This window comes from Oreochromis aureus, linkage group 17 (assembly GCF_013358895.1).
Source record: "Oreochromis aureus strain Israel breed Guangdong linkage group 17, ZZ_aureus, whole genome shotgun sequence".
In the NCBI taxonomy this organism is placed as follows: Eukaryota; Metazoa; Chordata; class Actinopteri; order Cichliformes; family Cichlidae; genus Oreochromis; species Oreochromis aureus.
Genome location: NC_052958.1, coordinates 14,005,131 through 14,031,603, shown reverse-complemented (window position 1 = coordinate 14,031,603; position 26,473 = coordinate 14,005,131). Strand labels below are relative to the sequence as shown.

At 40.1% G+C, this 26,473-nt stretch overlaps 1 protein-coding gene across 5 annotated transcripts in view; it reads left to right on the top strand.

Moving 5' to 3' along the window:
• Positions 1 to 26,473, top strand: part of anks1b (ankyrin repeat and sterile alpha motif domain containing 1B) — a 262,310-nt gene that overhangs the window by 101,551 nt on the left and 134,286 nt on the right. For all 5 annotated transcript variants that reach the window (XM_031758546.2, XM_039600939.1, XM_031758542.2 and 2 more), the window contains 4 exons: positions 474 to 575; positions 6,688 to 6,810; positions 7,652 to 7,839; positions 14,028 to 14,159. In XM_031758546.2, coding sequence (XP_031614406.2) covers positions 474 to 575; positions 6,688 to 6,810; positions 7,652 to 7,839; positions 14,028 to 14,159 — 545 coding nt within the window. The remainder of the gene's footprint in view (positions 1 to 473; positions 576 to 6,687; positions 6,811 to 7,651; positions 7,840 to 14,027; positions 14,160 to 26,473) is intronic.

Here is a 26,473-nt window from a genome sequence, read left to right as displayed (position 1 = left end):
TAATGCTAACTTGGGTGTAAATGTCCTTTTATTACAGTTTGATACATTTCTGATGGTTCCCAGTAGAACGATTGGAATGACATTTATTTTTCACATATGGCCTATTTGATATTGTGCATCAGTCTTTGAATGCAGTCTTTTTATGTGTCATTGTCTGAGATTGTGACTTAGCATTGCAAGAATGTGTATGTGTGGGACTAATTTGCATTCATCTACAAAACATTTGGGTTATAATCTTGGAAAAAATGCTCACTGGTGTTTCTGACTGAGAGGTGTGTTTACAGATCTGACTTCATATTTATTTTTGTATACTGCGCTTGAATGTGTTTAGTTCTGTGTATCTGCGGTGAAGGTGAATTATCATGAGCAAGCCTGAGTAGGTCCTGTATTGTTAGACTAAGTAATGGGTGTTGACTTTTCCACTCTTTTTCTTGTATTTTATGCGTGTTTTCTCGTGTGTGTTTGTGTGTCAGGGATCGACACCAATCTAAGAGACAGCCAAGGAAGAACGGCTCTGGAGATTCTGAGGGATCATCCTGCACCAAAATCCCAGCAGATCACTGCTCTCATCCAAGGTAAAGACGCACACACTTTTGATTTAGATGAATTGAGAAACTGGGGCATTTCAGGTGTAAGAATCTTATATAAGTTCACTAAATATGTAACAACAAAAAGAAAGATTTAACAGTTCACCAGTGACAATGCAAGCTCCTGTATGTGTTTAGTTAGTTACGTTAGCCTTGACTTGTTTTCTTTGTCTCACCTGCTTAGCTGGATTTTAAAATAGATGGTTATCAATAAGATTCTGGAATGAGTTTCAGTGGATAAATAGCACCATGGTATTTCTGATGACTACTGTGCAATAAAGTCCATATCTAAACTACTTAAGAACCCTTATAATAGATGTTCTCCAGCAGTGTATAAATGAATACTGATACCGACACACATTGTGAAGGAGCAGCAAGACCTTGGCATGCCATAAAAGGTCAGACTTACATCTTCATATTGGATTTTGCTGCTTTGCTATTTAATAGGGGCAGCACGGTGGCACGGTGGTTAGCACTGTTGCCGCACAGCAAGAAGGTCCTGAGTTCAATTCCAACATCAGGCCGGGGTCTTTCTGTGTGGAGTTTGCATGTTCTCCCCGTGTTTGCGTGGGTTCCCTCCGGGTACTCCGGCTTCCTCCCACCGTCCAAAGACATGCAGCTTGTGGGGATAGGTTAATTGGATAATCCAAATTGTCACTAGGTGTGAATGTGCGAGTGAATGTGAGTGTGAATGGTTGTCTGTCCCTGTGTGTTGGCCCTGCGACAGACTGGCGACCTGTCCAGGGTGTACCCCGCCTCTTGCCCTGTGACAGCTGGGATAGGCTCCAGCGCCCCCCGCGACCCTGAAAAGGATAAGCGGAAGCGAATGGATGGATGGATGGATGGATGCTATTTAATAGTATTTTCAAACATCCCGACTTGTCAAAGCAGGAAAATCCCTTGTTAAAATCCTCAACGATGGTTGAATTTGGAAAAGGCTCGGCTAACTGGAATGCACCAGGCATCAGTTTCATTTTTGCTTTTCTTGCTTTGATGAGTTGAAAAATTATCTGCTCTGACAAGAATTTCTACTTTTGTGAAGTTTAAAACCACGCGCTATGATGAGTGAAGTAAACGATGCCTTTCTTTGTGGACTTTTTGCCCCTGTGCTGTAGTTTCCGTCCTAAGAAATGCATATGTTTGGTTTATGGTGGCTGATTTGGTCGATGATCTGTCCTTGGTGTACTCTGCCTTTGATAGTTTCAAAATAAAAGTGGGAGTGCTAGGAAAAAGCATTTGCTCCCTTTCAGATTTATACTTTTTTTTCATACTTTCATACTTTTTTTCATGTTTCAGATCTTCAGACAAATTTTAATATCGAATAAAGATAACCGAAGTAACCCAACCCTTGTTAAATCATTAAATAAGTGGCCCAATTACTGCCAGACAGTGAACCAATGAGACAAAACTTGAACATTTAGGAAGGTTTGAGTCCCGTTACATTTGGCATAAAGCTGATGCAACATTTCATATAAAGAACATCACACCAATAGTCAAACATGGCGGCAGTAGTGTGATGATTCAGGGCTGCTTCAGGGCGACTTGCTATAATCGATGGAACCATGAATTATGCTCATGAAGGAGAATGTCCGGTCACCAGTTCATGTCCTGAAGACGGTTTTGGAATTGCCTTTTCAAAGTCCAAACTGATCCCATTCAGATGATTTGACATGCTGTCCATGCTGGACAAAGATAACCAATTTACTCAGGTTATCTTTGTCTAATACAAACATTTCTTTGATCTGAAACATGTAACTGAAGGTTCTCAGTCATCCAGGTCATGGTAGTCTAAGGAGCTTGGAAAGAGAAGCGTCTGGACTTCTTTAAGTTTCTTGAAAACCTTTCACCCCTCATTCGAGAAGCTTCTTGAGTTCTAAGTGCAAATGGTGGAGAGTGATGAATATGCAATACACCCATACACTTCTCTAAATATGGCAACTGCTTCTCTGATAACGCTAAACTCAGGAATTGCAAATGGAAGTCAAGGTAATCTTAATGTTTTTAATACACAGTTTATAGTCTATGTTTAGGAGTTTTCAAAATGATCGAGGCTGGAGGAGTACTGCAGTTATATCCAGCTATACTGTAATTTATGGCCCAAAAAGAAAAAGCATGCTGTCATTTTCAGTGTCTTCACTTTATTCCACCTGCCATTAAGATCCCTGTTTTTGCTCTTGTCCTCACTGCAGTGGGTTTTGTGTGCAACCAGTGCTTGTTTGTGTGAGTTTGCGCCGCAGTCCCCGCGGACCCAAAGATTCTCCATATTGCACCTTCTAAAGACAGTTTTATCCTGAAGTGATTATGAGGTTCAGTTTGAACGCTCTAATCTGTGGCTTGGAGGCCTTCGCTATCTGTCATTGTGTAGACTGTGGGTGTACGTTAGGCGTGTTGTTGCGCATGATTTAAAGAGAGTGAGATAAAGACAGACAGGATTGGAGGGATAGGCGAACGAGGAGAGCCTAAATTAACCGCTAATCAGTCTTAACTAGGAGACAAAGATAGAAAGGGGAGCAGAGATTGAGCCCCAGGAATGTAACAAATCGTCCACGGTTAGAAAATAACAGACAGAAAGCTGACGTTAAACCAGGGAATGCACAGCGATGCAAAGGGCAGAACAATTTAGATGTAATTAGTGATTCAAGTTTCCTATTTCAAGTTTAGCACTACAACAATTTGAGGCGTAAACAAATAACAAAATCAGGGAAAAATGTCTACATTTGTCTTTTGTTTTAAACCTTAACATGGAGTTGTTCTTTATTACCCTTCTACTTGCTTCAGAGTTACATATGTGAAGTGGAAGTGGTTTGTTGTTGCGAAGAACCCACCCACACATCTTGAAAAATCAGGAGTATTTCACATAGCTAGTTGCTCTCCTCTCTGCGAAATATTTTTTAGTTTTAGTTCTCTTTTGTGATTCTCATCAGTCAGGCAGAGTTAGGAGCTAAACAGCACATGCTTACCTCTGGAGTCTTAACCAGCTAAAGGTATAGTGAACAATGGGCTAAAATTCACTTCTTCAGTTCATAAAGCGGCCCCCAAACCCAACATCTAAAGCTTCTGCGTAATTTATTTTTTGCTAATGAAGAGCAGTGAGCTTTAGAAATGGTCTGCGGCTCTGCTACATAACAGAATTGGACTCTGTTCAAGCCATTTATTAAAACTACATGATGTACACTCAGCACTTTATTAGGTACACCTCAGCAGTAGTGGGTTAGACCTGCTTTTTGCCTTCAGCACTTACTGAATTTTTCGAGGCATAGATTCAATATTGCCCTGTTCCACTACATCCCAAAGGTTCTCTATTGGATTGCGATCTGGTGACTGTGGAGGCCCTTTGAGTTCGGTGAACATTTGAGCGCATGTTCCAGAAACCAGTTTGATATGATCTGAGTTTGTGAAATGATGAGTTATCCTGTTAGAAACAGCCATTAGAAGATTGGTACACTGTGTCCTAAAGGAATGGACATGGTCAGCAACAATACTCAAGGCTGTGGTGTTTAAACATGATTTTGTGGATTGGTGTGATGAGGCCTTCCTTTCACTAAATTTGCCAAAAACTAAAGACATGATTATTGATTTTAGGAAGTCCTCTTATAGCTCATCACCCACTATCGTTAAAACTGCTGATATTGGGATCGTTGAGAGTTACAAATATCTAGGTGTGGTACTTAACCATAAACTGTGTTTTGAATCTCACGCTGATGCCACTACTAAAAAAGTTCAATAAAGACTGTTCTTTTTAAGGAAAATGAGATCTTTTAATGTCTCATCTGAGATGTTGTCTTTGTTTAATAGAAGTTTTATCGAATCTGTGATGTCTTTTTGGATCGCTGCCTGGTTTGGTAACCTGACGGTGAAGAATAAGAATCGGTTGGGTCTTTTGGTAAAAACTGCTAGCAAAATTTCAGGGCGCTGGCAAGATGGACTTTTGGCCATTTACAATAAAAATGTGCTTAGAAAGGCTCATTCTATTGTTAATTGTTCGAACCATCCACTTCACAGTGAGCTTGAGTTGTTGCCTTCTGGCTGCTGTTTTAGAGTACCTCTGAGGAAGACCAAAAGACTGCAGGCTGCTTTTATCCCTACTGCATCCTGTCTCCTAAATGCCATATAACTGTTCTGGGATTTTCTACTACTATTATTGTTATTTTATATTATTTTTTGTTTACCTTTATCCTGTTGCTAAACTAATTTCCCTTTTGGGACAATAAAGAATTTGAATTGAATTGAATTGAAACAATGCCCAGTTGGACACCCCATCATAACACCAGCACCAGCTTGAATTTTTGATCCAAGACAGGACGTTCATGTTATTGACTTCAGATTCAAGACAGTCAAACACCAGGCCCGGTGGCCAGAATCCTTAAGAAAATGTGAAGGACATACATTTTGGACTTTCAAACGTTTTTCAGCTTTTCCCTGTGATAAAGACCTCCCACACTGACATTCATATTAAACCAACATAAGTAAGTGATTGTTAAACAGACAGAAAAGTAATATATGTAACTCACCAGTCAGTGTATGCTAACCAAATGCCGTATAGCCTCTGTAGCAGCACCACCTACTAGATTCTTGCTCCCTGTTTTGTACACTTACTCCTAACATTTAGCTTTATTTGGTATATTTGGGATTTCCTCTACAGTTAAAAATAACTTCTGCGACCCTAATTTGGATAAGCAGAAGAGAATGGATAGAGTTTAAAATAAAGTTCTGTGGATTTGCTTGTTTACACATGTGTATTTACAAGAATGAAGAGTGATTATGTGGATAACTGGGGTTGAAGATGTCAATACAGTGCAGCTGTCTGGCTTTAATTCGGCAATCTTAGCTGTTCACATCCCGAACTGTGCATATACAATCACAGTTTGAGGGGAATATTTGTTAATATGCACACAAGTGAGGCTAGAAAATATGTTTATGAAATGAACGTAGCTTCTTAAAAGTCAAAAATTCATGTGATTGTGGATATTGGTCAGAAATGGCAGCCGTGAAAAGCTTGTCTCTCTAAATTAGAAGTGCAAACAGAGATTTGGACTTCAGCATAAATTGGAGAGTGAATGTGTGAGAGAGAGAGGGAAAGGACGCAGCTGTGACTCAGTGAAAAGATCAGCTGCATGCCATTTCCTGTTGGAGAGGAGATGGAAAAGGACACACACACAAACACACACACAGACAGAGACGCAAAGAGCAGAATACTTGTCATTTACTCAATTGTACCAGTCGAGGGGCTTTCTGGTTGCCGTAGGCACCTCGTTATGAATAGATTCTCATTGGATTCACAGCACACGATTCATCCGACTGTTTGAATTAACAAGTTCATTTTGTACTGCCCATCAGCTACTGGCTGTGTACTACAGTTCAGTGGATTATTTTATTATTTTATAAAGACACTGCACTTTATGTTCTCTGCTGTTTATGGAACTTAATAAATCTGTCGGAGCATTTCGGCTTTCTTGGAGTCGGATACAAATTCCAGTACTAAGTGTAATTGTATGCAAATGTGGTTGTTCGTCATAACTACTGAGCTGAATGCCACTATTCATAATAATGAAAATATACCCACACGCACAAACACTCCTCCTGACATTAACCGGCTCCCTCATTAGGACTCTGCAGGGAATTTGCCACCTAATTTCTGTCTGCAAGTGTATTCGTGTGCTTTGCCTGAGTTAAGCAAGTGTTGAACTTTGTTTCTGGCCCTTCACCTGGACCCTTTTCTCCCTTCCTCTTCCTCTTTCCTTCCCTAGCCACATCATTTGTTCTGTTTTACCTTCATGAATAGCAGATTGCTTTATTAGCAGAAGCTGTGAAGTGAATTTGCGGTGCGGGGAAAAGTGCGAATTGAATGCAGCTCAAGCTGTTTATAATACTGATGGCTGTGTGCTATTATATTGATCCGGTAAAATCCTGAAATGATTTTTTTCTCTCTCGCTCTCCCTCCTCGATCACTCTCCAAACTCTTCCTCCACTCTGTGCCCTTTCTGCTCGTTATTCCCGTCTTCCTGGCATATTTTCACATTCCCCTTAATTCACATCGCTTTCATCTCGTCTGCTTCATCGTCCATCTTCTTAATTCCCCGCTGTTTCCACGTGTCTGTAGAATATATGATGGACGAGATGGAGAAGCTGAGCATCCTGGAGGAGCCTGTCCGCACGTGTCCTGTCCCTACACCTCGAACTTCTGTTCCCTCGCCTTCTGCGTCCCCTTCACTGAGACACAAGAGTAAGTATGCAGACACATTCATGTGACACAATACAACTGAAGTACTTGACCGTGAGCTCTGAGGTGACTAAATACAGCTTTTTTAGTTCTAAAAGAGGAAGTGGTAGAAATAAAGACAGAAATCGGGTGTAGACATGTGAGATAACAACAATATATAACAACCCATGTAGCACATTCCTTTATGCATTCTGCTCCAAGGCTTAAAATATTTTTAATAATATACCCAAACAACTACAAAGGCATTTGTATAAAGCATTTATTTATATAAATAAGGGAACATTACAGACCAGTCCATCATCCAAATGCATGTGTCCAGTTTACTCTAAGAACAATGCCACTAAACTTGGTTGGAACTATTGTTTACTTTTTGCAATATGGGCTGAATAAAGCCATGGAGAGCAGCTCCTTTAGTGGAGAATAACAGTCACTGCCACTCCACACTTACCTTGTCCAGCACTGCCCCCTGTGTTACAAACATGACATTGCAACCTGCTGAGTGTGTGCTGATCTGCTCTCCTCTCAGTGATTGTCAGCAGATCCCATAATTACCTTGATTACCTTAGAGAGTCGTGGAGGGAAGCGGGAGGAAGTGATTAGCACAGTGTGCCTTAATGCGACACACAAGCAAAGCAGGAAGCAGACGGGGGAGGAGTTTAGTATCTGTCAAACAGGTTAATCTCACAATAAATCAGACAGGCATATACAAGATTTTCTTCCACCTTTTTTTCTTTGTTGTTTTCGTGATAAAATGAAAAGAAAGTAATTTTCTATTTGCTGGCGTACACGGTTTGAGAATAACTGGCTTCATAGATACGGATCACATTTCTTACACCCTCCTCAGATGATGCTGTGACAAGCGAGCTGTCCAAACTGCTTCATGAGATCAAAAAGTGCCGGGATAGGGACTACTCCTTCGAGGAGCTCTGCCACACCATCTCCTCCCACTCTATGGACAGCTTCGGTAGCGGGCGGCTGTCTGATGAGGAGCGCCCAGATCGACCCAACGGCACTCTGACCCGAGTCAGCCAGGTACGCCACTAGGCTATTACAGAGGCATGGTGCATTTTGGTTGTGGTGTTTGTTTCTCCTTTCTTGGTCTGCTCATGTAAATGCATTTTGTGGGAAGTAATGAGCCAGGCAAAAATGGAAAAGGGCACTGAGGTACTTTGCAATTGAACACCTCGTTGGTAATTAAATATTCCCACACCAGAGTTTAAAGTTGTGCTGAAAAACTCCATGCCAAAAAGAAAAACTAGTAATGCATTTCTACTTTTCTGTTAATTGACACTTGACTATAATGATGGTTAACTCAAAAGTAAATGTCCGGGCCTTATTCCAGTTTCTTAAATACAAGAATTTAGTGGTTTTGCAGCACTTCTTTTTCTCCTGCTGTCTTTGGAGTTTGATTTATGCCCCTAAATATCCCTTTAGTTGGCTGCTTTTTGCTGGCCTGCCTTCTGTTTTACTCGTTCTTTTTTTTCCACCTGTTTCAGTAAACAGATAAAACAAAAGTGCAAATGTCAGTGAAAATCTGCCAAATGAAAAAAAACACTAGATATTTTATGGTTGCAATTTCAGATAAGATTGGTATGAGGTCACTGGCTCAAATGTCTTAACTTCAGGAGTGACCGAATTGCAATCAGTCCCTACAATAATGTCTGTGTTGCTCTAGAATAAATTAAGACTTAAAAATCGATAGAAAAATATTTTGGCTCTGAGTAAAATGTTTCTGCCACGTCTGTAAATGTTTGACTGCAGGCAGGCTCTATCTGTTTATCTGAAAGAATTTCTCTCTGCAGGCTTATCAGCTCTTATGTAGTCCTTCAAGATGTTTTATCTCACTGCACACAGGGCCCAGCTGTGCTGCAGATCTCCATTTACTGTCAAGGCCACTGCACTGGGTATTGTTCAGCTGCTTGTTAATACAGATATCGAATCGGCCAGTCACATGGCAGCTACTCAGGCATTCAGACACGGTCAAGATGACCCGTTGAAGTTCAAATTGAGCATTAGAATGGGAAAGAAAGGTGATTTGAGTGACTTTGAAAGTGATATGGTTGTGTGTGCCAGCTAGGCTGGTTTGAGAAAAAGGAGAAAATATCGAGTGAGCGGTAGTTCTCTGGGCAAAAATGCTTTGTTGAATGCCAGAGGTCAGAGGAGAAGGGCATGTCTGCTTCGAGATGATAGGAAGGCAGCAGTGACCAACATAGCTATTTGTCAGAACCAGGATGTACAGAAGAGCATCTTAAAGTGCACAACGCTTTCAGCCTTGAACCAGATGGGCTACGGCAGCAGAAGACCACACCGGGTGCTCCTCCTGTCAGATAAGAGAACGCTAACAGGAAACTGAGGTTACAGTTCACACATGCTTACTCAAAAACGGGAAGAGGAGATTGAAAAAATGGTGGCTGGTTTGATGGGTGTCGATTTCTGCTGCAACATTCTGTTGATGGGATCAGAGTCAGCTGTAAACGGCATGAAAGCATGGTTTGCATCTCGGCAGATCTCAGTCTGAGGCTCGAGATCCATGTGAAAGAGCAGTGTTTCCAGCAGCTCACTGAATCTGCGTCATGAAGACTTAAGGAGGTTTTAAAGGAAGTTTTAAAGTCAAAGGGGGATCTGCCTTGTATAAACAAGGTGCACCTAATAAAATGGGCACTTTGTGTACTTCTGACTTACAAAAAAGACTGCACTTTGACTATTTTCACTACAGAGGGCAGTATCAGACTGATGCCGGTGAGCTGGCTCGTCCTGTTGAGTTGTCACTTCTTGTTACAGAAACAAAATAGGTCCAGGGTTTATTTACAATTGTAATTATTCTTTGTGCTCAAAGAACCGTTCACAGCCTGCAGATATTTTTCTTGACCTTCTTCTAAATTGGTGCCTATTTATGCTGAAATATTGTTCACGCCCTCTCCGTATCTCTACACTCTCCTAATACCACACATACACACACACACTCTTACGCAGAAGAAAACTGATTAGACATTAATGGCTTGAAGTTCAGCTCAGGAGGAAGTGGATGACCTTTATCAGTGTTAGCTGACCAGAGAATCACACCTGCAGTTTATTTCTAACAGCCAGCACAGCGTGACGAAGAGGCTCTGAGGCTCAATTCCATCAGCCAGAAAGACAGAAACACAGGTCATCTATCACACCTGAACCTTTAGACCACACACAGACACACGTGCGCGCACACTCAGGCGTACACACTCACAGGGGTGTCCAAAGAAATGCGATTGAATGTGCTTCTCACTTATTACTGCTTGTCTGTTTCTATTTTTCTTTCTATTTCTCTCCATCTTGCTCCCCTACAGTAACACATGCACAGACACTCCAGCAAAAAATATTGTGACACTGATCAATAGTCCAATTTTTTTTCATTTCTTTAATAAGTTCACTTTCAGTGTAATTCAAGTAGCTTTTATGGACAGTGCAGCAGGTGCACAGACCTCATGCTGAGGCTCTCTCACACGTGCATGCACATTAAACACGTACACCACGTCTTACTCAGGCTGTAATTACCTGAATCCATCTTGTGCCCCTCTCTATAAGTACCAATTTGTATTCTATTACTGACACTCCTAGCTTGTGTATGTCTGTGTGTGTTTATATGTGCCCGCAGGCTACTGTCTAAACATGTGGCCGTGGCTATTTAGTATGCGATTCAGTGTCTCTATAGTACAGAAATGAACAATGCAAATATGCGCAATAACTGTGTGAATTAAGTCAGAGTGGAAATGTGTGTGAGATGTGTTCAAATGAGCACTAGCATGTGCATTCTTTGTGGTTAAACCAGCATGTGTTTGTTATAATCTGATGCCACTGCTCGCTCTGCTGGCACTGGTTGTATTCTTTGCTTACATTTATTAAACAAGAATTTATTATTCAATTATAATTCAACTAAATAATTTAGTCCACATGCTTATCTAAATATTCCAAATCAAAGCTGAGATTGTGTACTTTTTCCAACCAGAATTCCACAACTTGTGTATCGAAATAACAGTGATGGAAAAGCACAGACTGTACATAAAAGGTGGATGTCATACATTGCATCGTGGAGCTTTAAGTAGAGCATTCTGGCCATTTTCATCTTGGTGTTTTGAAACCAGATGTGGCAAATGAGGCTTGGATGCTTTGTTCTCTGTTTTACTCTAAATTGGACCAAAATTTACATCATGTTAAGTGAGTTAAAGCTAAGGTAGTGACTGAGGCCATAAACCCAACAGAAAAGTGTTTAATGAGGTCATAAGTCAAGCGAGGACATTCTTGTGGACTTGCACTCTGACTTCTTTCTAAAGGTCGCCCCCTGCTGGTCACTTATTTCTTTTCCCTACTTTGACTCTTTCTGTGTTTTGCGTGCAGATGATGCATAGAGCAGAGAATCAAATCCTCACATCTAAGAGACCGGAACCTGTAAATACCCTGTACAAGTCTGTCTGGACTAAAAATCAAATGTGTTCATTAATTTCAAATATTTGGTGCCAATCTGTAGCCATGCTAACAACTCTGCAGGACTATAATGAGATACAGCTTTGCTTTAAGCTATATGTTGAGGGACACTGACTAGCAGGTTATAAAATTTACTGTCTCCTGATACTAACATTCTATCACTAAGCACAGAATCAAGTAAGGATATATTGTAATAAATCATATTATTGGGCATATTGATCAGATTTTTCATACTGGTTTGAAATGTAATTTTTGCCACGATATTGTTCTCTGCACCAAAAATGTCACCTTGCTGTAGATGTCAGTTAGATTTAGGAGTTTATCCTTGTTTATTCATCGCTAACCATGATTGTCTATAATGGGCAGTAAATTAAGACTTCTCCATGCTAGTTGGAAATCTGTACAATACTTGCAGCCCTGAGTAAAAACTCTGAACATGAGACATACGATATCAAAACTTCACTCCAGAATTGATTAGTTTGATTGCTTGTTTTTTTTTTTTTTTTTTTTTAAAGAAACCCATTTTAAATATAATTATAATATAAAAATGTATTCCTTCCTTTTTTGTGGAAATGGCATTTTGTGGCCACACCTGCAGTTCCTGTCTTCCCATCAAGGGACATATCACACTTTTCAGTGTTAGTGGTCCAAAAAATCTAGTGCAGCGTAACCCATTCAGTCATTGTAGAGATATTTGAGCCTGGATCTGTCGAGCCACTTAAAATCTGTGTAAAAACTGTGTTTTTCATCCATGCAAAGACTCTCTTCAGCAGATATTTTTTATGCATGGTTAGTTTTCACTAACCAGTTGGCTGCACTATCAGAGCCATGTGCATGTAGTGCAGGGAAATGTCTAAGGGTTTATTGGGTTTCATATTGATCTGTAAAATTTAAACTCATGTAACTTAAACTCATTAGACTGGAGTCAGTTTAAATCCAAGTATAAATCATTTTGTGTTTCCTCCATCAAATGAACTACACTCATTTGTGTTAACAAGCTTTCAGACAGACATAAAAGACACATTTTCATGTAGTTAAGCAGGTGATTTTCCCTAAGTCGTAATCCATCCATTTAAAGCTTTCCCATTGACAACTAATGTAATATTGATTAGCTATGCAGCTTTCAGTATGAATAATTAACAGTGTCCTCTCTATTGAACACTGGCTGGCATCACATTCATACTGTAATGAAAGGTTATATATTGTTTATGCATACAGTGCAGTATGTATATGTGAATACTGCAGTCCTTTTTAGATCAATCAATATTCAAGTGTTGCAAAGGGCCCTCTGCAATCTGGAGCGATTGGTGACCTTTCGCTTTCTGCCTCATTTTCTGCCTCCGTCTCCATTCTCGCTGCCATTCTTTGGCTCTTCCCATCTGTCTCTCCTTCCTTCTGAAACTTCATTTGGGTGCACAGTTTTCATCTTAAGCTTTTTCTTTGTTTAGTTCTTTGCTTCTTTAGAATGCCCTCTGCATTCCTGCCGCTCTTAATCCTTTTCCTTTCTTTTGTTGTTGTTCTTTTTGCCCTCTTGCTTGTCTCTTTTAGACCTCTGTTCTAAAGATAATCACCGCATGATCAACATGAGACCTCCCTCAGTCTATGCACCCTCATCACTCCTGGTAAAAGCTATATGCAGTTTTAGAGACGGCCGATATGTGTTTTTGTCTTTGTAATCTGCCGTGGTCTACGCCCTTGGCTGCGTTGTTTGGTTCACAGAGATATCAGGTGGGCTTTATCTGCCCTCTGACGCTTCATACTGCAGAGCCCATCCGCACACCTGTCCCCTGAGAGCCAAAGAGCCCCCAGGAAAGGGCACTGCGTGTGAGCCTCAGATGTTCTGCTATTAATGGGCTTTTCTCACTAACACATACTAGCCCAAAGCAGTGCTGTGCAGGTATTTCAAGTAGTTATATGAAGAGGGTTGCAGGTTTTTGCAGTGATCCCCATGAAGAGCTTCACAAAGAGATACTGAGGTTGATAAAGACGGAGCCTTTGAGAGGAAATAAGCTGGCTTTTACTGTAATTATCAAAATCTCCAGTAATGGAAGAAAGTCAGGGAAAGAAATTCTAGATAAGGATGTATTTGATTGTTTGATTTTTATCCCATGAAAGTGTTTTTGATGAATCTGCTGCATATTTAGCCCATAAGTTAAATCATTTTAGCAAACTGCCACTTGCACCCACAGCAGTCACAGAGCAACGTTAGCATTGTGCTCTGAAGCCAAAACGATGAATTGAAGAACTCTGTGTGTAGAGCTAAGGACAATGGCAGAGGTGGGTGACCAGTCTCTGTGGTCCTACTTGCTTCTTTTTTCTTTCCAGAAGGCAAATCAGCAGTGAGCCGCTTCTGACCAATGAGTGGCACCTGGAAAGGCTTCATCATAGCCTCCAACTCCCGCCCCTCTCTCAACCAGCAGAGCCTTCAGGAGCAAAGTCTCCTTGTGCCATGTCATTTGTTCTTTTAATTCAGTCTTAATGTAAAAGCTTGTTTATTCCAATTTGTTTCTGTCTGTGCCAGGGTTACACGAGCCACTGTTACTGTAAATATATGGGTCGTAGCAGCTTTGAAAATTACCGCTGTTTCCCTCTGTCCTCCTAAATCTATGCTGATGTATACAAACGGTTTTTGTATGGTACCGTGCATCTTTTCTTTGTCCAGTTGACAATTAATCTACATACAGTCTCTAATGTTTGACTGATTATCATTGGTTACTTGTTATAATGACAATCAGATACTTGTGCTCTGATTTTTGTGCTCACAGCGGCCGACGCCACCTCTCCCTCCGGCCATGGAAGAAGATGAGGCAGAAAAGAGCTGCGGCCCCACTGGCTTCTGGGAAGCACTGACTCCATGCAATGGCTGTCGTAACCTAGGCTTCTCCAGCCTGTCGCAGGTACACGCACACACATGTATATGCAGTGACTTAACTAACTCTAACTGCATGATGATGATGTTTTGACTCCTAATTTGCAATATAATGTACTGTCGGTGTGCAAAGAGTCAAAGAATGATATGATCATCACTATTCTTATTTAACATACATGATGTAGAGTAAAGCAACACACAAACACACAAATTACAGGCTAGTGATATTGCCATTGTTCTGAGTGAATACTTTCACTGGTTACCTTGGGAACGCAGTGAATGAGCCGTCACTAGAGAGACCGGCTCTCCTGGCAGTTCTAAATACTCTGCTCAGTTTCTGCCTCTTTCTTCATCTCCTTATCATCCATTTCTGAAAATCCTCCCTATCTCTCCATTTTTTTTTGAAGCCTTTTACCTTTGCAAGTAGTTCATGAACTCTGAATAACTCTCAGCTGAAATATCTGATACAGTGAAACGACATGAAAGGCTAATGATCCCTGTGGGGAAAAATGGGCATATTACAACAACAAAGAAAGGCTGTGTAGGACAGAAGCTTGATTTTTAGGGTTTTACTGAACAAGCAGGCTTAATCCAAACTCACCCTACTTCTCAGTATTCCCGCTCCATCTTTACTTCTTCCTTCCGGCTCCCTCAGCCCCACACGCTGTGTATTAAGTGTGTTTAAATGAGTGCTTAGCAGGGAGATGCATGCTGGCACAAACAGCGGGACATCTGACATTTACAACACAACAGACCCTCTGTCTGGTATACTGGCAGCCTGCCGGCCTGACTGGCACACCGCCTGGAGATGTTCGCACCTGGGCGAGTGTGTACGTGTGCGTTTGTACTAATGCGCTGTGCATGATAGCTTAAACCTTTGAGCATGTGGGTATACACAGCGTATTTGGTATCATCAGCTTTTTGTGTGTGACATCATCTCGAGTTTGCGTGGGAGGATTTGTGTGTGCGTGCGTGCTTGCGCTGGTTTTATTGAAGAAGTAGAAGTGGAAGGAACAGAGTGTCAGAGGGAGAGAAGGACTGAGTCGTTGCTGAATAATTAACTTATCACTGCAGTGATTTTCCCACTGCCATTGTGGATAAACAGAGTTAACATAAACACACACAAAAAAAGCGTTTGCATCCCCTTAGAGGATTAATAGGGTCTAAAAAATAGCTGTGCTGCAGTCGCCGCCATCGTTTACAGTCTTTTTTATCAATCCACGTGACATCTGCTAACATGCGTGCTCACCAGTCCCCCCTGGTCATCTTTCTCCCCCGTTAGATGTCTGCAGTAGCGTTTTAACCTCTGTCACTTGTCTGAGTGTTGAGTTTCCTGGTTGTCAGCTGTCACTTAAAGCTGTCAGTCAAAGTGCTAGATTTTTGTAATGAGTCATACAGAAAATCTAACCTTAAAATAAACTGCTTAAAGCACCATGTTAAAGTGAAATGCGGTATAATTTTAAGTTTTCTTTAAACCCCCCTCAATATACTTTTATGCCAATAATATCATTCAAATTCTTCATTGGAAAATTCATATTTATTTGGTTTACTTATGTCACCAGAAATGACGCTGTCAAATTCAATTGATTACAAAATATCCTGCGGAGACTAAGAACCCTGACCTCCTAATATATACAGGCAGTGTTCATATAAACATGTAAATCAGATATTTGGTAAATAAAAGTTGACTCATGTGCTGTGTATTGAGTGTTGATAGTTTAGTTTGAGGCACATGAGTATATTAATCAGATAAATGTGTTTGATTAATTGAAATCTGATCAGGAACCTCCCACAGCCCTATCAAACAACTCATTTAAAAACTTTCAAGTGGGGATATAAAACTCATTTTACATTGCGGGCCACATATAGCCCACTTTGGTCTTATGTGGGCTACACTGGTAAAGCTTTTTGTCAGTGAAAAGATGTTGAACTAAATATTGAATCTATTAAATATCTTACTATATAATATTAATATATATATAATAATGGAAGACGAAGAAGCACAATTTCAACATCATGTTTCAGTTTTTCTACATGCTGCTGTAGTAAATGAAAGAAATCTATAAGCATGACTCTTTGGGGCTAAATTGCAAGAGGTAAATGTATAAACTGACTGAAATCTAAAATGAAATTGTGTTAATGGCCAGTGGGGGAGGTCTTGATCAGTAGAAAAAAAAACTGTGAAAATACAGTTACAAGTCCAAGCGCTATGTCTTCCTTCATATTCTCCAAAACCATCCATAGGACCAGATTGGAATCTTTGCCAGGCTGATTCTGGTCCCTGGGCCTTATGTTTGGCACCCCTGATTCAGAGTGGTTTTTTGTTTTTTTGCAGAAAAGAAATGCATGAATCTATCTAAACTGGAAAAGCAACACTGACATATAAACAGTGTTTACAGTCGTGTGCCAAACTAGATGTACATTTTTATCTCTGAGAAATGTGTAAGGCAACATTTACATTTTGAATTTCTGGCAAGAGTGCTCCTTTCAGCTCTTTACAGTAGCTGCTAAATGCTTCCTTTTTTCACCAGCTAGTTACTGACTTTGTTGGTGCCAGGGTTGCTATGGTTGCAAGGTCTGCAGTTTTCTGAGAAATTGGCCCACATTTGAAGCGTTTCTGCAGGTTGAACTTTTGTTGTCCATGAGTTTGTGTTGTGTATGAAAATTGCCAATATATCCTAAAAATCATAAAAGCCAAACTCCAAATCAGCATGCAGGCTTAGATAGAAAACAAACTATTCTGTAATACTCTCCAACACCAGGTGCCTGCCTTTTGGGTGTTGTATTGTATTGTTTATTATAGGTTAGTTTGATTGGCCATGGGGCTGGTTTTATCAAACCGACCTGGCAGCTCTGTTTGGTGCTGAGCAGAGAGCTCACAGGAGAGTTTTTGTTGAACACAGCTGCCTGCTGCATCCAAAAGGCTGGAAAACCAAAACAATGACCTGAAAGGTCAGTACAGCCGAGGGGAAAAGCAGTGTTGGCTGATAATTTTCTGTGAAATAGGATGGCTAGCCATTACAAATGTAAAATACTGCAAATAAGGGTTTATGGAAGTGTTTTAAAATATTATGTTACTGAAAAACAACACTGTTAAATTCATAGCTATGCCTTAGTAAAGCCTGAGAGTGAAACACCTGAGGGTTGGTGGTTTAGCAGAGGATACTTCTTTGTCCTCTGCCACCGGGTGGTATCAGGGTGAGCAAGGATGTGCCCGGGGTGGATATTGTCTCTGGACTCTGATCAGACACCTCACCACTCCAAAAATCACTGATCCTTCGCAGTAAGGTGCCGGGGAGTGTTTTAATCTGTGGAGGCTTCAGGTATTGGTGTGTAGACATATACTAGTTGTAGGAGTCAAAGAGAATTTGGCATGAGAAATACGGATTTTTTTTACAACTTGTGTTCGAGCTTAACAATCAGGAACCCCTTCTCATCACTAATGGGAACTTGTGTAATTTTCCAGTGCCTGGAAATGTACCTCTATCCCATTAGTCTCAATTTCTAACCAGGACGAAGACCAAAAAACGGTCTGAAAAAATGTTATTAACTCTTTACCTTTTACCGTTTCATTCTAGTTTGTTTAGAATAGGCACTAAAACTATGTGGTTAACATTAAAAACCTGTTATAAAGGTAAACTTTTCCCATTTGTAGCAAGCTTCTCTGACATTTCCTTCTTAACATGGTTATCTGTCCTTACCGTGGTTACCATGGTTACCTGGCAGTGACCACACCAACAATTTTGTCTGCAGTTTGTGGGGTGGGTATCCTGTTGCCTCTATGAGGCAGTGACTTTTAATGCTAAACATGTACAACCGTGCATTACAACGTGAAGCGTAATCCTGACCGAGTGATTAGTTGGGAGTGTTAATGAGCTGGCAGCTGTTTGACAGATGTGCAACCGTCACCCAAAAAGTCAGTGGTCTTCTCATTAGGGCCGGGTATCGTCACTGATTTCAAGAATCGATTCGATTCTGATTCACAAGGTCCCGATTCGATTCGGGTAATTTTGCCTCAGACAGTCAGAAATATTATATTCTGATCGTTTAACAGTACATATCCATATTTTTTTATATCTATAAAAAGAAATCTGACACTTGTAAGACTTTATCAAAGGTGTAAGCATCACAGCAGATGCCTTTGTGTCAAAGTAACTGAGGATAAAACACAGAAAAACATGAAGGAGATTTTCCTGGCCTGGCTTTTTATAGCAAATCCCACAATATTCTGCAGTAGAACAAAAACTGAAGAAAACCATGAATCAACATATGAACATTACCTGATGCTGCTGAAGTGAAGCAGAGCAAAGTTAGAGGTTTAATTAGAGACATAGCTAAGCATTTTGCAATTTCGCATAATTTTAAAAAGTTTACATTTTGAACATATTGAACAGCAGAAATGAGGCTTTCTTGTCGTAAGTTAGTTAAATTGAAAAAAAAATAAGCATGTCTACCATGTCTACTTGTCGTAAGTTAGTTAAACTGAAAAAAAATAAGCATGTCTACCATTGTGTACGGCGTTGACAGCGCTGTACACAATGGTAGACTGGTGCGTAATAAGCAAGTGGATAATGCAGAAAACAGAGATTTTTTTAGATGTGAAACTCTTCTTGAAGTACACTGAGAGAGAGGGAGAGAGAGAGCATTGCAGTGCATAAGTGTCATTTTTTTCGTGGTGGAAGCAAAAGAGCAAAAGTAAGAGGGAATTCATGACGATGTTTATGTGAAGCGAAACGTGAAGCTTAGTTTGGTTCAGTCAGTTTTGGTTGGAGAGTGATGAAACCTGCAGCGTCAGAATCTAGCACAAAAAAAGACGTAAACATAGAGCGCGGACGCGCCGATGCATCAGAATCTGTGAGCTGTCAGTTTTCAGCCCTGACAGCGTGTCCGTTTCCGTGGCGTCGGGTGAGAAAGCCGACATCTCACTGATTCTGATGCGTTGGCGGGTCCGCGCTCTGTGTTTACGAATTTGTGCAGAATCCACGTACCTGCTCTCATTTACTATGTTGGTTGTTTGGTTGTTGTTGAAATTTTGTGAGGGCAAAATAAATTTATATTTAAAAATCGATTCAGGATTTTAATGAATTGATATCACGTTATTCAAGCTAGATTCCATTTTAATCGGAAAATCGATCATAAAAACCCACCTCTACTTCTCATAACACATCCAGTCCATTGTGTTGGATGAAGGTTCATGAGTTGTGGAATAAACAAAAGCTGCCCTGTAGCATTGCTGAGATGGATGTCTAATGTCAAAACTTGCTTGAAGTATTTCAACAGGCGCACAATTCACAGCTTCCAAAATAGCCATCTGACATGAAGTCATACCCTGAAACAAAAACAGAACATTAAATATGTACCTTTATTAAATGGCAGCTGAGGCAAGGCAAGGCAAGTTTATTTATATAGCACAATTCAACAACAAGGTGATTCAAAGTACTTTACAGAGACATTAAAAAACAAAAACAATTAAAAAGCATGATTTAAAATGGGAAGAAAAAGGAACAGTAGATAAAATCAGTAGTTAAAATGTAAGTTTTGAAATTTAAGCTTAAAAGTAAAACAGTGCGGATTTGGTGCTTTATTCAAATGCAGCTGAGAACAGGTGAGTCTTCAACCTGGATTTAAATAAACTGAGTGTTTCAGCTGATCTGAGGCTTTCTGGGAGTTTGTTCCAGATATAAGGAGCATAAAAGCTGAATGCAGCTTCTCCGTGTCTGGTTCTGACTCTGGGAACTGATAAAAAACCAGATCCAGATGACCTGAGGGATCTGGAAGGTTCATACTGGGTCAGGAGGTCACTGATGTATTTTGGTCCTAAACCATTCAGTGCTTTATGGACCAGCATCAGAACTTTAAAGTCTATCCTCTGACGGACAGGCAGCCAGTGTAAAGACCTCAGAGCTGGACTGATGTGGTCCACTTTTTTGGTCTTAGTGAGGACTTGAGTAGCAGAGGTCTGAATGAGCTGTAGTTGTCTGACTGATTTTTTTTAGATAGACCTGTAAAGATGCTGTTACAGTAATCAAGCCTACTAAAGATGAATGCATGGACTAGTTTTTCCAGGTCCTGTTGAGACATCAGATCTTTTATCCTTGAAATATTCTTGAGGTGATAGTAAGCTGACTTTGTTATTGCCTTAATGTGTTTTTCTAAGTTTAGGTCTGCATCCATCACTACACCCAAATTTCTCCTGGTTGGTGGTTTTTAGGTGTATAGATTGAAGTACGTTTGATTTGAGTACGTTTTATTTCTTTTTCTATGTTTGTGCAAGACTGCACATCTTAAGCAAGCATGAAATAACGTTTGCCTATGTTTTAATATTTGTGCGTCTCTACATATTTGTGTGTCTGTACCTTGTACCTTTGTGGCCCGAGGTAATGAATTTAGCATATCCTTGCTGTCTGTCACATGCGTGCTTTTGTGCACACATGACGGCACTCACTCCCTCATTACGAAGTTTCTCCTGTTGAGAATTGTCGTCACTAGCTGCAGGTTTCCACTGACCATCTCCATGTGAACGCAGTTTGACGCCAAAGCGTGTGCGGGGCTTTCCTTTGCAGCGTCACCTTTTTTAAAAGGAAGTTACAGAACTCATTTGCGACAACCTTGATAGCAAAAGAAAAGGGAGCCAGATAATGAAGAAATGCAGAAAAGAAAAGAGATACTGTAGAGAGAAGTCTGGAGTGTTGCCAAGCAACACAGACTTTCTTGAGATGTCAGGCGTGGGATGTCCACCATTAACAAATCTCAGTCACCAACAGCATAGGTGCGTCAGACTGCTGCACACACACTTGCACACATCAGCGTTTCTTGACTTTCTACCAGGTTATTTCCTCTCATTTCACCATCTTTACTTCCTTCCTGTTTCTCTTCCTCCGTCTGACCTTCTTTCTCCACACTTAGTCAGACTTGCTTCTTACATTTCTCTTTCTCGAGCTCTAATTTTCTTTCTTAAGAAACAGGGCTTTACTCACAGCTGACGTAGTTTTAAGATGTGTGTTGTAAGGTGTGTTTGTGTGAGAAATGAGAGAATCTTGTAATTCAACAAAGGTTTCAAGGCTTTCTGTTTACCCATCAGATATACAGATAAGTGATATCCAGGCTCAGGTTCCAGTACAGTCCACCTTTACAGATATGTTTTAAAAAGTTGTATGATAGCTGATGTTTTCATGATTTGCATGTTAGATACACAAACAGCATTTAGTAAAAGCCTGCTCAGACATGATCGGTCAGAACTCGTGAGACTAAGTGCAGGATAAGCTTCTGGTCTGGTTGACTCCAGACTGTGTGCATTCATATGTAGATATCAGTTTGTAGATGTTAGTGTTGTGCTGTCACAGATCAGACAGCCATGAGAGCCTTTGAGGGTGCTAAGGAACATCAAAGGCAAGTGTTTATGAGGGGGCAGAAATTATGTGCAGAGCTTTAAAAGCATCTAAATGAGGGAGTAGAATTTTGGTGAGTGGGTGAGTTTTCATCTTATGTTTAAAGTTTAAGATCATACCTTTTTCAGATTGTTTAATGTTTTGTAATATTTAATTATTTAAAATAAGCAAGGTTGAAGTTGCTCCATGGAAACTGTATCTTTATCTTACGTGCAGAATTAGACATGCTTCATTTAAATAAATAAATAAATCGCACACAGCAGCTGGCCTTTTGAAGTTTTTCCTGGAAGCAAAGTGGCGGTTTCATAATGTCATGCAAACAAACTGGTGATAAGATTTGATGAGTACAAATAAGACTAAAGGTACTGAAAAGTAGTGGCATTCTGTTATGATTTGGGGTTTTGCTCCCTTCTGATTGACAGGATTTTACCGTCAATATACTGTGAAAAGTATTCACTCATCAATCCAAATTATTTAATTCAGGTTTTTCCAGTCACTTCCATCACCGTGGATGTATAAAACCAAGCATTTGTGAAAGAATGGGTCACTCTCAGGAGCTCATTTACTTCCTTCATGGTTCCGTGATAGGATGCCACCTGTGCAACAAGTCCAGTCACAAAATTTCTATTATTAAATATTCCACAGTCCACTGTTAGTGGTGTTATAGCAGAAGTGATTGGCAAGGCAGTAACTCAACCCCAAATTTCTCGCCCACTGCCAACCATTTGGGGGAGAAACATTTTTCCTCTCATAACCATTGGTCATATTCCATCCAACAGGGCGGATGACTCAAAGAATGTGCGCCTGATGAGGAAACCAAGGTACTTGGTCATTTTGGAGGCCTACTTAAGTAAATTGCATCTCTCTGGTCTTATTCACATTCAGACAAAGATGACTCCACCCACACCATTATGCTCCTCCTCTTGCTCATCACTAATACTACAGAAATTCAGAGCACATAGTTTTTTTTCTTGGTGGCATTACCTGAAATTGTACTGAAAGTCTGAGGTGTACAGAGTGAACAGGAATGGAGACAACACAGTCCTCCTGCACTGCAACTTATCAAATTAAAAGGCAGAGTGCTCAGTCTCACATAGCATAAAGCATAAAGTTGGTAAGGCACTTGAGCTAACATTCAGTTTTTTATCAGTCGGGTCTTTTAATAAGGACTTCGGGCAGCACGAGTTGATGTGACTACAAAGTCAAAACAGGAGAATCTTTGCTAAGTGTTCAGTAACCAGTTGCAGCAGATGGCCACCCTCCCTGATTCTGGTTCTGCATGAGGTTTCTTCTTGTTAAAAGGGCGTTTTTTCTTCCCACTGTCGCCGAATTGCTTGCCATAGGGGGCCATATGATTGCTGGGGTTTTTTTTTTTTTTGTTGCTTTCTTTGTATTATTGTAGGGTCTTGACCTTACAGTATAAAGCAACTGTTGTTGGGAGATGGTGCTATATAAATAAAATTGAACTGAATGGAAAAAATGGAATTAATCTTGCATTTATACCATTGTAATAAATCAAACTGTAAATATGTAGCCATTCTGTATATGCTAGTAGTATAATTATCATCCAGTCTCACATAAACCTTGTAGTCGTAACTGCTCGGGAAAGGAAACATCAATTTCCTGAAAGAAAATGAGCGTGCCAGTTATGAGACAAAAATACATAACTGAAAATAGTCAGCAGCTATTTGGATGATGTGTTTAATTATTTTAGTAGGATTTTTTTTTCAGCTTCCAGCTTTTCAGATTTGAAGTTTGATGTCTAATAGAACCATTGGGAAAATTAAATTATCTCATTTTGGACTTAAAATTAAATTAAAAGTCAGCTCCAGGAAAATGTGGTGGCCATTTTCTTGATATTTACTATAGACAAAATTAATTTATCAAGAAATTAATTAGCAGATTAAATGATCAAGAAAGAGACGTCTAATAGTTTGCAAACCTCTGCAGTGCCTGCAAATGTGTGCGCGTGTGTGTGAGGATTGTATGAATTGAGACAAAGATTTGAACAAAAGTGTTTTTAATTTTGCTCGGAGTGAATAGCGGATGATACTGTTTGTTCTGTGGATTTTAATCCTGTTCTTCCAGTTAATTATCATTCATTTAATTGGCTGAAAACAGAAAGTCTATCATTCAAAACATTGAATTAGACTAATTGATTATTATTATGTTCTCTTTTAATTTGATTTGATTTTGCTTTCATTTCGCACTCTCGCTCCCGTCTCTATGGGACGTGACGCAGCTCTGTGCTTACACTTGGTGCCTGTTAATGGCGTTATGCCCCTCTAGACTGCAGCTATAGGCTGTCAAAATAACTCACAAGACACATATAGGTGCTGTCATATTTCACCTGAAATAGACTGGCAGAAACCTATAATGCCCTTGACTCCATGAAGATGTGCTGTGGATGCGTGCGCTTGTTTGTGTGTAGTTTTACATCCCGTCGGAGTATCACATATCTCACTATTCTTGAGGTAAACAGGAAAAGGTAGAGAAAGCTGCCGAGAGGGGAATAGAAGCTCAAAGAAAAGCCACCAGCAGGAAAAAAAATGTATACTGCAGTGTTGGTTTTATAATACAGTGCAGCACAGCAACCCTGCCTGTAGTGTTGATGCCCTTGAGCAAGGCATTGAAAACACAGTACGCTTATGCAGAGACAGTTAAATGTGTGCAAATTATGTTGTGTTCCAGTTCAAATGAGCTTGCGTTAAAGAGATTAAGCCACAATCCTACACACAGGTGACAGAGCGAGATAAGGGTAAATTTGCTTTCTGTGTTCTTGTTTACAAAGGAATTAAAGATGTGGTTAGACGGCTTTACAGGCAAACAAGATGACTGATCGCACCGAGTTCATATTTAAGCAAACATCATTTGTATCCATGTATTTGTGTAACATATTGATGGAAATTATTTTCATATGAAACACTGTTGTGGCCCCACATGACGCAAGGGCTAATGATGTTGGCAGGAAGCGTCTGTCTCTGTTATTTTGCCTCTGGCAGCACAGTTATGGAGAAAAAAACCCTATGATAATAGGTATTTGTCATTTTGAGCGATTTACACTCGGCTAAAAAAAGGGGAATGAACTTTGTCGAGAGATGCTGAGGCAGTTGCAGATGATGCTTCGTCATGTTTATCTTGGTCTAATCTCGGGAGATTATCAGTTTCCGGAAAAGAAGCGCTCTCTGTTAAAGGAATTGCTGGAGTTTTATATAAATATATTTATATGAGGTTGCAGTTGCTTAGTGTACCATCATACCAAACCCAGCATGCTGATTTTAAATGGATATAGTGTTTGCTAATTCAGTCTGAATACAAAGATTTAGTGTTTGACAGCTATATCCTCACCAGTATAACTGCCAAGTAGTGGAGCCAGTGCCAAGGAGCCACTGGCTCCACTACTTTGTGCCCCTCACATCGTTTTAGGTCTGTACTGAAAATCATTCTTGTGCAAATAAATTAAGTGTAATAAAGCAAACATCAAGCTGATAGGCAATATAAAAGATGGACATAGATACTGTGATGTCACCCACTGGTGAATGAAATCCTGTTTTGTATGGTGGAAGTGACTGTGAACTGACTGTGAAACCACACACGTATTAACTAACAATTTGTCAGTCCCACTTCATTAGACAATGAACGTATCCTTGGATTATCCTCCTTTTGGGAAATTTACAAAATAGACTTTATGTTTTATTCAGTATGACTTGAAATGAGTGACTGAGCTCATAAACTCATCAGGAAAAGTGTTCACAGAGTTCCAGTCCAATGGCCCTTTTATTGGGAGGGATGTTTTTTCGTAACTATCCCCCCCGGTGGCTCTTCATAAGGCTGGTTAGTGGTCTCCAACCACTGCGGTAACCTCAGACATGGTGGCCTATGCTTGAAGAAAACAGTTTTCTTATCAGCCATAAAAACATATTACACACAAACATAACAATCAAAAAACAAACACTGCAAGAATGATAACAATACTGCTAGCGTGACAACTTCAGCATTAACATTCCCATGAGTCCCTGCAAAAACCAGGCATAGTCTGCATGGCTGCTTCACTTGGGGCTGACATATACATTGCCTTTCATTCTTTTTTTTTCAGCAGTTTTAAATGTAATATTGGCCAGTGATTGTTCATGCATCATTAACAAACACAAGATCAGACTTTGAAATCAACCACTACATTAACCTCCTAGGACCTGGCGTACACATATGTGGACATCACATTTTGGGTTGTCTAGGCCAAAATACTAAATTTTGCTCTACAAGGGCCTGATTTCCACTTACGAGGACATTATACTGCCACTGTTCTATCGAAATGTAAAAATTTGGATCTCATTTTTCTTAGTAACATAAATCAGGTGAAAAAAAAAAATCACGTGATTCTTTGTTTTTACATTCATCAGGTCTCAAACAGCCCAAATAACAAAGACAAATTGAACATGCATGCCTTAAAAGAGTTCAGGTCTTAGGAGGTTAAAGATGGTCCGTTTTTTTTTTTTTTTTAAGCTATTCATATTTAAACAGCTTTGAAAACAGCCCATAAAAACAATGGAATATCAGCTTTCAGTATTTGCTTCTGGTATATCAGTAAGGTTGTGTAAATGCAGCCATGGGAAATAAAATAATAACTGGGAAGTTGATTTCAGCTCCAAACTAAATGTGCTTCCTCCTGCAAACTTTTTTTCTCCCACCGTTACGCAACGCACACTCACCTTAGCAGCCTTTTGTTGCTTCAGAACTTCCTCCAAAGTTGAGGGACCTGCAGTTAAATGCAGTAAAAGTTTGGTCACACAGCAGTGGCTCTCTGTCTGCAGTCTCTTGCTCCAGCTGGTTGCCGTGTCTGTGGGATTAAGCGTGGAGCCGAGGGAAGCCGCAGTTAGAGCTTTGCTCAATACAGTAGCCATCATGGGGAATGTGAAGGGTGTAATTTTCTGTGGAGTGAGTGTCGGTGTCCCAT